Source organism: Hippopotamus amphibius, chromosome X (assembly GCF_030028045.1).
Source record: "Hippopotamus amphibius kiboko isolate mHipAmp2 chromosome X, mHipAmp2.hap2, whole genome shotgun sequence".
In the NCBI taxonomy this organism is placed as follows: domain Eukaryota; kingdom Metazoa; phylum Chordata; class Mammalia; order Artiodactyla; family Hippopotamidae; genus Hippopotamus; species Hippopotamus amphibius.
The window spans coordinates 120,952,424-120,966,051 of record NC_080203.1 but is presented as its reverse complement, the minus strand read 5'-3'; the positions used below and the strand labels follow the sequence as shown (position 1 = coordinate 120,966,051).

Below are 13,628 nucleotides of genomic sequence, written 5' to 3'. Positions count from 1 at the left end.
GCTACCTTCTTACTCTCATATGTGTTTTTAAAGTATCTTGTGGATGTAAATATTTTATAGTCTATCTCCAAAAAATTGTATTAGTATTTAATAAAGTAAAAATAGTTCCTTGAAATGTGGTAGCCTAGATTCAATCATTCTTAAATTCCTTTCAGAGATCCAATTAATGCCTTTAGAATTTAAGGGGAAAAGGGCTTCCCTGGTGGCACAGTGGTTAAGAATTTGCCTGCCAATGCAGGGGACATAGGTTCGAGCCCTGGTCCGGGAAGATTCCCACATGCCACGGAGCAACTAAGCCCGCGAGCCACAACTACTGAGCCTGCGCTCTAGAGCCCGAGAACCACAACTACTGAGCCCACATGCCACAACTACTGAAGCCCATGTGCCTAGAGCCCATGCTCTGCAACAAGAGAAGCCACCTCAGTAAGAAGCCCGTGCACCACAATGAAGAGTAGCCTCCGTAGCCTCCATTCTCCGCAAAGAAGAGTAGCCCCCACTCTCCGCAACTATAGAAAGCCCGCGTGCAGCAACGAAGACGCAACACAGTCAATAAATAAAAATAAATTAATAAATAAAATTATTTTTTTAAAAAAATATTTAAGTGGAAAAATATTTTTGAAATTGTAATCTGCATATTTCTCAAAAAGAAATTAATTGAAACTTTTGTGTACCAGCATAAAATGTGTGACTGTGCTTTTCACTGCCACAGTTTTCTATTCATATTACTCTGGATATTTCTAATTAGGTGCCATTACAGTGTCAATCAGCAGTACATGGAACATTTTTTAATAATTGCTTTTTAATCTTATACTCCAGATATAAAACCAGAAAATCTCTTAATCAGCCACAATGACGTTTTGAAACTGTGTGACTTTGGTAAGTTAAAAAGAAATTGAGCCCTGTAAGTACAGAATTAATTTAATATAACAAAAAGGTAGCTTTTACAAGTGTATTAAAAGTATTTTTTATCTTTGGACTTAAATCAGCAAAGGAACATTCTATTGGATTGTATATTAAAAAACTCGTGGTGGGAAATATTCTACTCTCTCTTTGCATAGTGCTGTCTACTCTGTTTAAAAATTCATTACGCAGTATTCATTGAATGAGAATTCAAAGCAAACACATGCATGTGCATATATTCATAATGACCCCAGAAAAAGAATTTTCTTAGAAAATACCACTATGGCCTTCTGGCTTGAGTAGGATAAAAAAATTTTTTTTAGTATTTTAAATATTGATAGAAATTGTTTTAGGTGTGATCAGAAACACTGAAAATATAACTGTGTAAATACATATGTGTTGTATATATGCAATAGTTATATATCTGTAAGGTTAAAAGACATTTTTAGAATGATTCCATTTATTCCCTTTAAATGTTCAGTGAATGAGATTAGTAACTGATGTATCGTATTCCAGCTCCTGGTTGAGTGTATAAGGAAGTTTTGAGTTGTGCTCTATCACAGTAGAAAACTGTGTATTGTTTCTCATATATATGAAACTCTGTATTATGTGCTATTAAAATTTTAAGTTAAAATAATTGGGAAAAGTTTTAAAATTATAAATTAGGGTTCTAGGTCATGGGTCACTTTTTAAAGTTACATTTCTGTCTAATCCATGCACTGAAAAATAACTTTTTAAAAAAATGTTATTTTTTTCACATATTTAAATACAATCATAAATACAATGTAAACTTCCACATGTAAATGAGACTGCATCTCCTTATAAGCAAAAGATAGATTAGTACTTAGGAGATGGATTGCACAGGTGAGAAATGGAAGCATTCTAGAATTCACTTTGTAGAATGAACAGTTTTGGTCAGTGCAGCAATTGGAAGCATGTGTAGCTATTTTCACTCATTGTTTTCAAAGAGTTTGAATATTATGAACCTGTTTGCTTGAGGAAAAATGTTTTATAAGACTTAACTTTGTTTGTATTTTATGATAAGGAATATTGCAAAAAAGGGTCCTGCTGTACCTAAACGTCTTAAGAAGTACTTAGGAGCTGAAATTATAAAGCAAGTTATAAATACAAAAGAGATGCGTGTAGAATGGTTAATAATAGGAAAAGAGTATCCTTAGTCTAGCATCATTTCTTAAAGAAAAGACAACTCTACACAGTCAGGAAGTTCCACATGGCAGCACCAGGTGTGGCCTTCTGTGCCCTGTGCATCCCCAGCGTGAACCTCCTGATTGTTTTCCCTCCCAGAGCATGTAGCTCCTTTGTCTGGCTTAAAGAATCCCTATAAAAAACATGAATATTTCTTCCAAACATGTCTTATAAAGAAGTGTTGATTAACTGAAGTTAGGGTGTTTGTTTTTTTCTGTGGTTATTTTTATTTTTTTTACTGTTCTGCTTTAAGAAACACTATTTTCTGTTTCTTGAAATCGATATACATCTTAACTTTTACCTTTAATTTTAATATTCTGGTTCTCTGTAACTATTTACAGTGACTCTGTATTGCTTTTGATGAGTTAGATGCGTAATTAACTTATCTGCCAGTTTATTTTGTGACCCCAAAACCTTTTGAAAGTGTTGTTACTGGGGGTGGGATGGAGTAGCAATAGAGTCTGTAAGGCAATTACAATATCCCTAATATGTTTCTGTCACATTAGGAGATAAAAACCATTTTGGCCTGCTTTTTTTCCATCATTGCCAACCTCAGCCGTTAGTTGTTTACATAATGGCCGGAGCTGATCAGCACCAATAGATATACAAATACCATCTAAGTCCCACATAGCAGAATTAATGACTATCTGCGACATGCTAATTTAGCTTTGACTTCTGGCTCTTGTGGAATCTTCATTTTGTTCCTAAGATTTGCATTTTTTGGAAAAGCTGATTTAAAAGTATGCTCTGAATGTTTATAAAAGCATGCAATGACTTTGAAAACGTGGATTTCCTTATCAGAGAGGAGAGACTGCTTTTGTAGTGAATACATTGTATATCCTAATTGACGTATGAACAATGGACTAACTTTTTTAAATGACAAGGACACTGTCAATAAACAGCCCATTAAATAGCAATCATTATATTCTTTTGAAGTTCCTTTAAGATATTAATAGCACTGAAATATTTTGTCAACATGAAATTAATTATTTTTCAAAATTACACCTTTGGGCTTTGCTATCTTTCAGGTTTTGCTCGGAATCTATCAGAAGGCAATAATGCTAATTATACAGAATATGTGGCCACCAGGTGGTATCGGTCCCCAGAACTCTTACTTGGGTGAGTTACCTTCCCAGAATAGAATGACATCTACATATTTGCTGATCCTCAATTGTTAACTTTGGAATTATCTGTGGAAGATAAGAACTTGAGTTAATTAAATGCCAGTTACCTACTGCAGTATAGCAAACCACCTAAAAACTTAATGGTATAAAACAAGCACCACTTTATTTGCTTACAATTCTGGGTGCCAGCAGATTGGGGGAGTCAGCTATTTGAGTTCAACTGGATGAATCTTCTGCTGGTCTCAGTTGGAGTTGCTCATGTAGCTACCGTCAGTCAGCAGGTCATCTGGAGGCTGGTTGGTTTAGGGGGCCTCGGCTGGGACAAACTATCTCTGTTCCATGGGGACTCATCCTCCAGTGGGTTAGTCCAAGTTTCTTCATGTAATAGCAGAAGAATTCCCTGAGCAGAGGGCAAGCCCAAAAGCAAAGGTGGTTTTCAAGCCTCTTTGCGTGACTTTTGCCTCATTGGCTGAAGCACGTTACTTGTCTGCGCCCTGATTCAAAGGATAGAGGAATAAACTTCACCTCTTGATGGGAGAAGTGGCAGTCACATTACAAAGTGGCAGATGTACAGAAATAGGGGGAATTGTTGCTGCCATCTTTGTTAATAATCTTCCACATTAAGAATGTAGATATCCACAGAATTTGACCTTCTGGCCTGTTTGTTCATGCATTCATTCATTCATTCAGCAAATACTTATGGAGTATCTCTTATGCCTAGCCACTTTGCTGTAAATGTTGAACAAACTGCCATTTTTCTTCTGAACAATGTAAATCCTGTTTGATGATAAATAGCTTTTCAAACTAGTACAGTGATGATTTTCTCAGCAACACTGCCATATCCATCCACTTTGTGCCGCACTTCCACTTTCAGTGCTATTTCATTCACCTGTCAACACCAGAAAAGCATTTTCTGATAAGATTCTTCTTCGTTTTAATATGTTTTAACTTTAGAGCCTAAGCAGGTATCTGTAGTCTTGATCTCCATCACACAGTTTCACTAATAATTCTCTACCTATTGTAGTTGTAGTATTTTCTTATTTTTCCTAGATTGTATTTCCTTCTTTGGGAACATCAAAGAATTGAGGTAGAAGACACACTCTACAAATAAAATTGGATATGGTGGTAATGATTGATGACCAGTGCACGAATTATAGGTTTCATCTCTTTTCTTTAGTATGCCATACATGTATCTAGAGGACATGAGAAATTTAATTTTTGAAAGATGCTTTTTACAACATTGTAAATCAGCTATACTTCAATAAAAAATTTTTAGATAAGTAAACATACTCTATATAATAGAAATATAAACTTCTGTATTTCTTCTGAAGATCATGATGGCTATGTTTAAGTTACTCACTGAGGGTTTATTTTGAAGTACAATTGATTGCCCAGTATCTACCAACCATTTGGTGTTAGTTCTTGTTTCATTGCTGATCTAGAGCCTATAAGAATTATTGGTGTCAGTTATTGAAAGCTTTACTATTTTTTTTTTTGAAGTTAAAAGCTTGTGCTTCATAAATAAATGGTGGCTACTTTATTATCCTTCTTTGTGTGGATAGATTTTAGAATTTATGTGCTCACTTTTAAACTTGGATTTAGGATTGATTTTCTTATGTGTTGTCTGTGTTTCTTCTGTCTGGCCTCACTCTAATGCATAGTACATTCATCTATCGATTCTTTTGGGAGGGATTGGGAGTTTGAATTTACTGGACAGGATTTGCCAAAGAAGAAATGAGTATGAAATAAATCATTCTTAGAACCCCATCTGAGGATTCAAGTATGGTAGAGGGACTCGTTATAATATGGTTGTGTCTATAAGATGTCCCTGAGGACTTCATTCTGAGGACAGCCTTATTGTGAAACTTCAGAGAGTATTTGCTGCCTAATAATACCTATTGGAAAACTGAGGTTATGTTTAGAGATACATGGCAGCTACCAAAAGCAGATGGGGACTCCAACTAACCTGAGCCAAATTGGGTATTGCTAATTAAATGATTATCAAGTACTAGTTGAAGAACCATATTATTTGTAAAAAATCTCATCGAAATCAGTTGATATTTGGTTAACATGAAGATTTTTGTACATTCTTAAGACTTTGTCCTTGACATTCAAAGTAGTTACAGCTGAATAAGTTATTCAAATTAGTTGACAAAAGAAAAATAGCTTATGGTGAGTAAGTAAAGATTTTCCATAGGTTTCTCCATCTAGCACAAGTTTTCTCTTTCGCATACTTATATGCAAGAAAGATCAGTATCCTTCCCTTCCCAACAAGTGACCAACAAAATATAAATGAAGATTCTTAATATGGTTCTTAGGCTTTTATGGGAGGAAATGAGATAAATGTTGACTTACTGTTACAATGATTTGTTATCCTAGAAACATGTTCTGTATTGTGTTAAAAGTGCTTTAGAGTATTTGTTAAAAGTTTTATATTATTGCTATAGCACTCTGGCATTCTAGAATTTCATTCTTTTTTTTTTCCTTCGGATATTTTATTTTGGCTTTCCCTTCTTAAAACTTAGATAATTTATGTTTGAAGCTAAAGAAAAATATGGTTGCTTAATCTGCTGTATGTAATTTGACTTAAGGCTATGGATATTGGGGATACATGTAAAGCTTTTTGGGGGATACATAGATTTTCTTGTATAGCCTATTAGCAACAGTAGTACTCCAAAAGGCCTCTGGTAAACTCAGACTTTGGAAGATAGCTATAAATCCCTAAATAAGTGGAAATAATGCTTTGAGGGAAATACCTGTCATAAAGCCCTATAAACAGAGGGTACAAATAGATTCAAGTAAATAATCCAATAGAGTTTAGCACAATCTTAGCTATTTTGACTCTGTGTAATCAGAGGTTAAATAATATTAAGTGTTTGTTGTTTAAGACACATAATTCAGTGGTGCATTTTAATAGGCTGAACTGAAAAAATGGATCAGTATGATTTGTTGACATTTAGAGTTTAGCTAAAGGATAATTACCTAGAAAATATATTTCTTGGGAGCATTTCATTCTTCAGGTGAGTGGTAACTAACTCATCAGACATGTGCGCTATATTTAGGGTTTATTAAGCCATTCATATTCAAAGCATATCTGGATGTGAATAGATTTCAAATCAGTGTATACTAACTAAATTGTTATTAAACTGATGACTTTATTAGCATAGATTTATTCACTTGTGTTCTGAATTTTTACTTTGATATCCATAATTCCTTTTTTTTCAGCCTTACTTTTATCCATGTGTTATTTTTTATTTCCTTAAATACCCAAATATGCTTTGATTCATGAATCTGTTCAAAATAATTTGGAAATTATTAATACTTATTCTTTCAGTTGCCAAGATAATCTCTCTCTTTGCTTTTCAGAGCTCCCTATGGAAAGTCTGTAGATATGTGGTCAGTGGGCTGTATTCTTGGGGAGCTTAGTGATGGACAGCCTTTATTTCCTGGAGAAAGCGAAATTGACCAACTTTTTACTATTCAGAAGGTGCTAGGACCACTTCCACCTGAGCAGATGAAGCTCTTCTACAGTAATCCTCGCTTCCACGGGCTCCGGGTAAGAGGCTTTGCTAAAACCTCAAATGGAATCAGTACAGTAGTATTTAAATCATTGTTCGTTGCACGATGGAATGCTAAGCTATCCATCGAGTACTATTGCCTTTCCCATTACAGTGTTTATAATCCCCATTATAATATTTTATTTTTGAATCTTATATAGTATTTGTGAATTTTAAAAGTCTAAATTTGAAAGTGGGAGCTGCTAATATTTTTCTAATTTGTAAGTTGCAATTTTTTAAAATCTTATTTAGTGTATGTATTATTATATTCTAAACTTTGATTATGTCAAAATGTTTCTTTATGCAAAATATTAAGCATCCCCAAAAGATATAAAAATGTATAAATGGCTATTGCTTATTTGAGCAAACATATTTGTAGTGATTTGAGGAAGATTATGAATACTCACATTCTGCAGATATAAAGGTGCTGTTCTAGTGGATATTTCCTGTTTAGTGAAACATAAAATCTTCTTTTCAAACTAGTGTGTTGTCTTGGGCAGCCTTTTCAAGACTTGCTAACTTTGTGCAAAATTTGATTTCAGAAAATATGCTAAAAAGTCTTAAAGTATAAACTTTCCCCAAATGAGGGACAACCAAGTCACAGAGGCATCTTACTGGAGTGGCCAGTTACAAGCTGCTTCTCTGTTCCTTCTACCCCCAAAGCTACTTTTTTAGTTTTCAACTACCCTGTTTGGGCCAACGTGCCAGTTGGTGGCCCTTGTGGGAACTATAAAATGAGCTCGCCACCACTTCTTTTCTTTCTCTTAAATGCATAATTATCAAACCATGTTTTTGGTTTGTTTTGGTTTTGGTTTTGGTTTGGTTTGTTTTTTAAGAACTTTTATTGAGATATAATTGACATACAATAAATGCATATATTTGAAGTGTACAATTTAATATTTTTTTCTTATTAGTAATGTATATATATGGTAATTCCAATCTCCCAATTCATCCCACTCAAACTATGTTTTCTTGACATTTGCAAAGCACTTTGTTTTTTCCCTTTGACTTTCTGACATCAGTTCGTCACTTTGAAGAGCACCCATCCTCACACATGAGTGCCCAACACAGTATCCCTTCTGATAGGCTCAATGAATGTGGAAGAAAGAAAGGAACAGAAATGCAAACATTTCTTTTCCATCCCCTTCCTGCTTTCTCTCTCTTCCAAATCTGAGTTACCTCAGGCAAGTTGTTCTTTTCTCCTTTTTTTTTTGCTTTTGTAAGCCAAAAAAATAGCCAAATTATGACCGTTAGTTAGGGTGCAAATAATTCAACAGTTATTGAGCATTTGTCATACTAGATGCTGAAAATATGATAATAAATAGGACTTGCCCTCAGTCCAGCAGAAAGGAAAACCTATTCTATTCAGAAATAAATCAAGTCATAACTAATGAATTCCTGTCTCACTGAGAATATATCCAAAGTCCTTCCCATCAGACTTGCCTGATTTGGGTCCTTCTAGCTCCCTGACTTCAGCTCATACCTCTCTCCTTTCCCATCCCTTTCCAGACTTTCACCACACTTACTTTCTTTTTCTTTAACTTCCATAAACATTCCCAGGTTGTTCTAGCTTCATGAAATTGGGACTTATGGCTCCTTTTCCCAGGATGGCACTTCCCTGCATCATCCCTTCTCATTTTATAAATCTCAGCTCCAAGAACACCTTCTTTCTCTGAACCCCCAACATACTTCCCCCACCTCCTTCTTGGTCTCTCCCATAGCACCCTTCTTTATCCATTATAGCACTTATCACAGTATGTAATTATTTTTAAATTATTAACTGTTAGAAATCATCTGTTTTATTGCTGTATTTTTAGCATCTAGGCCAGCCCAGCACAGGTAGTAGGGACTCCATGAATATTTGAATGATCTTTTGAACCAATCTGCATTGTCAGCAATTAAGTGCAACTATGTTTCCCTTCTCTCCATCTCTAATGCTTCTTTCACTCTTACCATTTTCTATCTGAACAACCACTCCCAAACTAATTTTTCCAAGTTTCTCTCTTCACTGCAGTCTTCACATTGCTTTTAGAATGATCTTCCTGCCAACTGCACATTTAATTCTGTCCTCTTTGTGTTGAAAACCTCTACAAGATTGCTTATTAAGTTTAAACTCTTTAGGGTAGCATTAAAAAACCGTTGTTCCTCAAATATATGGACACCAAGTTGGGAAAGCGGAGCCGGTGGCGGCGGGGGGAGGGGGCGGTTGGGGGAGAATGAATTGGGAGATTGGGATTGCCATGTATACATTACTAATAAGAAAAAAAATATCAAATTGTACACTTTAAATACATGCAGTTTATTGTATGTCAATTGTATCTCAATAAAAATTCTTAAAGAGAAAAATAAAATCAGGGTTATATAAACTAGTAAAAAAAAAAATCACAAACCAAAACCAAATATGGTCAAAAAAAAAAAAACAAAAAAAAAACTTGTTGCTAGCCCTCCAGCCTTGTCTCCCATCTTTTTCTACCCTCTGCCCCCTGCTCTGCAGCCACAATGAACTTGTCACTGTTTCCTTGTTTCTTCCACAGTGCTACAATTTCATTTCTATACTTCTCCCAATACTCACCCCATTTCCTGGAAAGCTCTCCATCCTCCCTCCCCCCAGACTCAGGGCAAGTGTCCTCCTTCCATGAAGCCCTTCTTAGACTCCTTCCTTCACAGGGAATGGGTGTCTCCCCCTTCTGTGTTCCTGTAGCACTCCGGTCATAGCTCTTGTAGCATACATGGCGGTCTCTTTTAAATAGCTGTTTGACAGAACATTGTAAATCACTATCCTTCAATTTTTTAAAATTGTAATAAAATTTTTTTTTAAAAAAAAGCTGTTTGAAAATATGTATCCTCACTAGACTAATGAATTCCTTAAAGAGATGAGCTATCATGGCCACCATTATATTCACAGCACACCTAGAGTTGCTCTTACTAGGTTGAATGGTATTAAATGATTGAATATTTGACCTGGCTCATTAAGCTTTGTCTTCTGGCTGCCTTATTCTTTGCCTGGTTAAAGAGGCTCTTAGCTGGATTCTCTGAAGAGAGTGTAAACAGATCTGCCATGGTACCTGGCTTTAATAACTTGTAAACTAGCTGAAGAATTAAGACTTTCATGCATGAAAACAATACAATTTATAATAAAGCATGGTATATAATAAAATACTACATTCTTTGCTACATTGTACTGTTTTCTAATACATCTAGATATGGTTAATACCTCTATATATAGTTGAGAATGTTAAACATTCTGGAAAGTTGGCTGGATTCACTAGGAATGATTTATAGAGGATTTGCAGTTTGAAATGGATATTGAAGAATGAGTAGCATTTGGATTAGATAGGCCAAACAAAGGAGATCTTTTCCTCCTTTGTCTATGGTCCTGTTTGTTCACAGACCTCCTCACTAAATAGTATTATCTGTAAAATGCTAGGCAGTACATAACAGCACTGCTTGTAAATATCCTTTGGAGAAATTGCTGCTTCCCTGACACTTTGATTTTTATAAACCTTAATATTTTTATGTTTAGTCTGAAAGTGTTTATGGTGTTTTAACTAAATTAATTTAATCTTTTTGGAGGTTTAACCACATCTTTTGAGGGAAAAGTCTTCCTTTATCATTTACTTGAGAATATCTGAGACACTCTCAGCTAAGCATACAGGGTGTGTGAACTGCAGCTGCCATGAAACATGGACTCACCAGTAACCAGTCCTGTGTGATTTGCATTTTGATTCAGTTGTGTAGAGATTGGAAAATCAGCAAGATGTTGCTCTAACGATATGCATTATTTTGAAAAAATAACAATTGCTATCCCATAATATAGGGCGTAGACTCTGGAGTTAGGCCGCTGGGGTTCAAAGCCTGACTCCATATTTACTGCTTGAATGACCTTGGGCAAATTTCTCGTGCCTCTCTTCATGTGTAAAATGGTGATAACAGAAGTACCATCTAATGGAGTTGTTGTGAAGATTAAACATTTTAATATATGTAAAATGCCCAGACCAGTGCCTGACACAGAGTAAGTGCTCAGTAAAGAGGCACACTTATTATATCATATTGGCCAAGTGATTAAAAAGAAAGGAAAGAAATAAACTACTGATCGAGATATACTTTAAACTTCTATGCTTGGGTTTTGGTTATTTGTAGAATTACCTCATACGAGAATGGTGTCTTTCATTCAAAAAAACATAAATTAATTTTTTAAAGTTAGGAGTTTGTGTGGTCATTTAAAAATCATATTTCTAATACCTTTTGGCTTTAGGCATTAATTTTCTTATTGATGAAATATTACTTCTGGGAAAAAAGGAGGGGGTATTTGGTAGCATAAGATAGACCTCATAAGCAAAATATTAATTAAAATCTACTGGTATAGAGTCTTTTATCACAGCATGACAGGTGTCTCTCTTTGGGCGGATATTTAATGCTCCAGTAACATCCAGAGGAACCTCTATACTTCCTTTAGGAAAGGCTCCCATGTTTAGAAAAAATGTGGGTTTGGATCACAGACCTGGGTGCAAATACTAGTTCTACTGCTTTTTAATTATGTAACCTGCCTTGAACCATTTATTTGAATTTTCTGATCATCACCTTCTTCATCTCTGAAATCCGAATAACAATTGCTAAAATGCCTCACATAGCATCAATTCCCTCAGAAATCAGTTTTAGGTTATTGCCTGTGTGTCTCTGTTAAGTTCGTGTTATTCCCTCTACGTCCTCTGTCTAGAAGGTGCTGTCCTACTTTTCTCTGTCCTCACATTTTTTCTTACCTTTCAAAATCTAGTTCGATATTATCTATGTATGGATTCTTTCTTCTACAGCTGCAAACCACCTTGGCCTCTCCTTTCTCTGAGCTTCAACTAGAATTTACGGCTGCACAGTTTCATGCTGATTGCTTTCACAACCAGACTGAGGGTTGTTAAAACATGCAAGGTTTTGCTCTTACCCATATTCTGTATCTCCTGCCATACCTAGCACTGTGTGGAGATGATGTCTTAACACCTTAATAACTAGTCCTCTCACCCACTTATTTAGCATGTTTAGAGGTTTCGGGCTTTGAAATGCTCTTATGCTGGTATGGGAAATACATATTACAAGCAAAGTAGCCTTCCTGTTGGGAGGGTGTACATGCGTTGGACTCTTAACACTTTAACATCCACTTAGATATTGTGAAATGTGAGTTGGCAGATGGAAGGACAGAGCATCTGAATAAACTTGACCCTTTCCCTTCATTTTATTTAAAAATGCATTTGTTAATTTAGGAGTCTGTTTGCCTTCTGTTCCAACTTACATAAAGGAAGGAATTTAAAACAGGTCATTAAAAGAGTATATTAAAAGCAATAATAGAATGTGTGTCTGAATTCATTATTTCTACTTCTGTAGTGTTTCAGGTACTGGCCTTTTTTCTCTTTTTTTACTTCTCTAATTTTCAGGAGTAAATGATACACTGTTGTGAAAAGGGTGTAAGAATTGTCTGTATAAGCAGACAAATCCTGTATGAACGCTATTATAACCGAATTATTTGTATAAGTAGACAATACTGTATAAATTGAATAAATAGTTTCAAATTTTTATATTCTGTTTTGTTTTACATGCTTCAGTATTGTCTGGCTAGATTTAAGTATCATCTTTCACTTGTGACTTTTCCTGTTATTTAACACCCAATCCTATTAATCTCTACCTCAAATACATAGACACCGAAAGTAATATACGTATGAAATAAATTTAACTTTGGCACTAGGACAATAGCTTTTGCTCATCTGCTGCCTTATCCAACACTCAAAGCACATGCACACACATACCCTTCCCCATGTGCTAATACTTCTGTTGTGTTGTTGTTACAGTTTCCAGCTGTTAACCATCCTCAGTCATTGGAGAGAAGATACCTTGGAATTTTAAATAGCGTTTTACTTGACTTAATGAAGGTGGGACAAGTTGATGTTATCTATACAAGATGTCTTTTGGTTTGTGATTTCTCTTGTGTCTATATACGGCCATAGCCAGCTTTTATGAATTAAATGCTTTGTTAATAGGTGTATAGTGGTGAATAATGGGGGAGTGTCATCTGAAGAGGCATATCATTTATTTAAAATTGCAGCAGTATCTGGTATTGTAACATTCCGTCTAGACAGGACCATGAGGTACCTAAATTAGATTCCTAAAATGGACAGAATAATGACAATCTACATATAAATAATAAATAAATCATTTAAAAATTTATTCAGCACTCAAGCTGCTGAGGCATAAGGTTTTAAAACAAATCTTAAAATGAATGTTGAAAGAAAAGAGATTCTAACATTTTTTGCATATTCAAGGCCTCCCATAAGATTATTTATCAGTGAACCTAATTCTGCTGTTTTTCTAACTTGATTTCTCTCCCTTTGGCTCTTCATTTGACAATAGCAAGATCACTGCTGCTACCATGCCTAAGTGTTCCTCCTCATGCTGGTGCCCCTGTCCAGAAGGTCTTTGTGCTCTGGACAGCTGAAAAAGTTCTCACAGTTTTTTATTCAAGCTTTTCTACCCAAGTAGATAGTCAGCCCCTTGAGTGAGAACTACTTTTTCATGTTTCTCCAGCTTTCACTGCAGCCAGCCAGTGCATAAGCAAATGCTAGTTATTTGATAGTAGACCTTCAAAAGATACTTGTTAATGGATTAATTTTATTTTATGCCCATTAAGTCAACTGTCAAGAACAGAGGAGTTTACACTGTGCACAGAGCCTTTAAAGGCATACTTAGCACAGTTGGAAATTGCTGAGCAGCACTCTCAGAACTTTGCTCTGCTTTAAAACTGTGTTAATCTGTGCTCTAAGGAGCACTGTGTAAATAGGTGTGGGGGCACAGGTGGGGG

The 13,628-nt window shown here is 35.4% G+C and overlaps 1 protein-coding gene across 1 annotated transcript in view; it reads left to right on the top strand.

Moving 5' to 3' along the window:
* Positions 1 to 13,628, top strand: part of CDKL5 (cyclin dependent kinase like 5) — a 173,552-nt gene that overhangs the window by 127,435 nt on the left and 32,489 nt on the right. The window contains exons 8-11 of the mRNA XM_057719028.1: positions 817 to 876; positions 3,135 to 3,225; positions 6,597 to 6,786; positions 12,622 to 12,702. Coding sequence (XP_057575011.1) covers positions 817 to 876; positions 3,135 to 3,225; positions 6,597 to 6,786; positions 12,622 to 12,702 — 422 coding nt within the window. The remainder of the gene's footprint in view (positions 1 to 816; positions 877 to 3,134; positions 3,226 to 6,596; positions 6,787 to 12,621; positions 12,703 to 13,628) is intronic.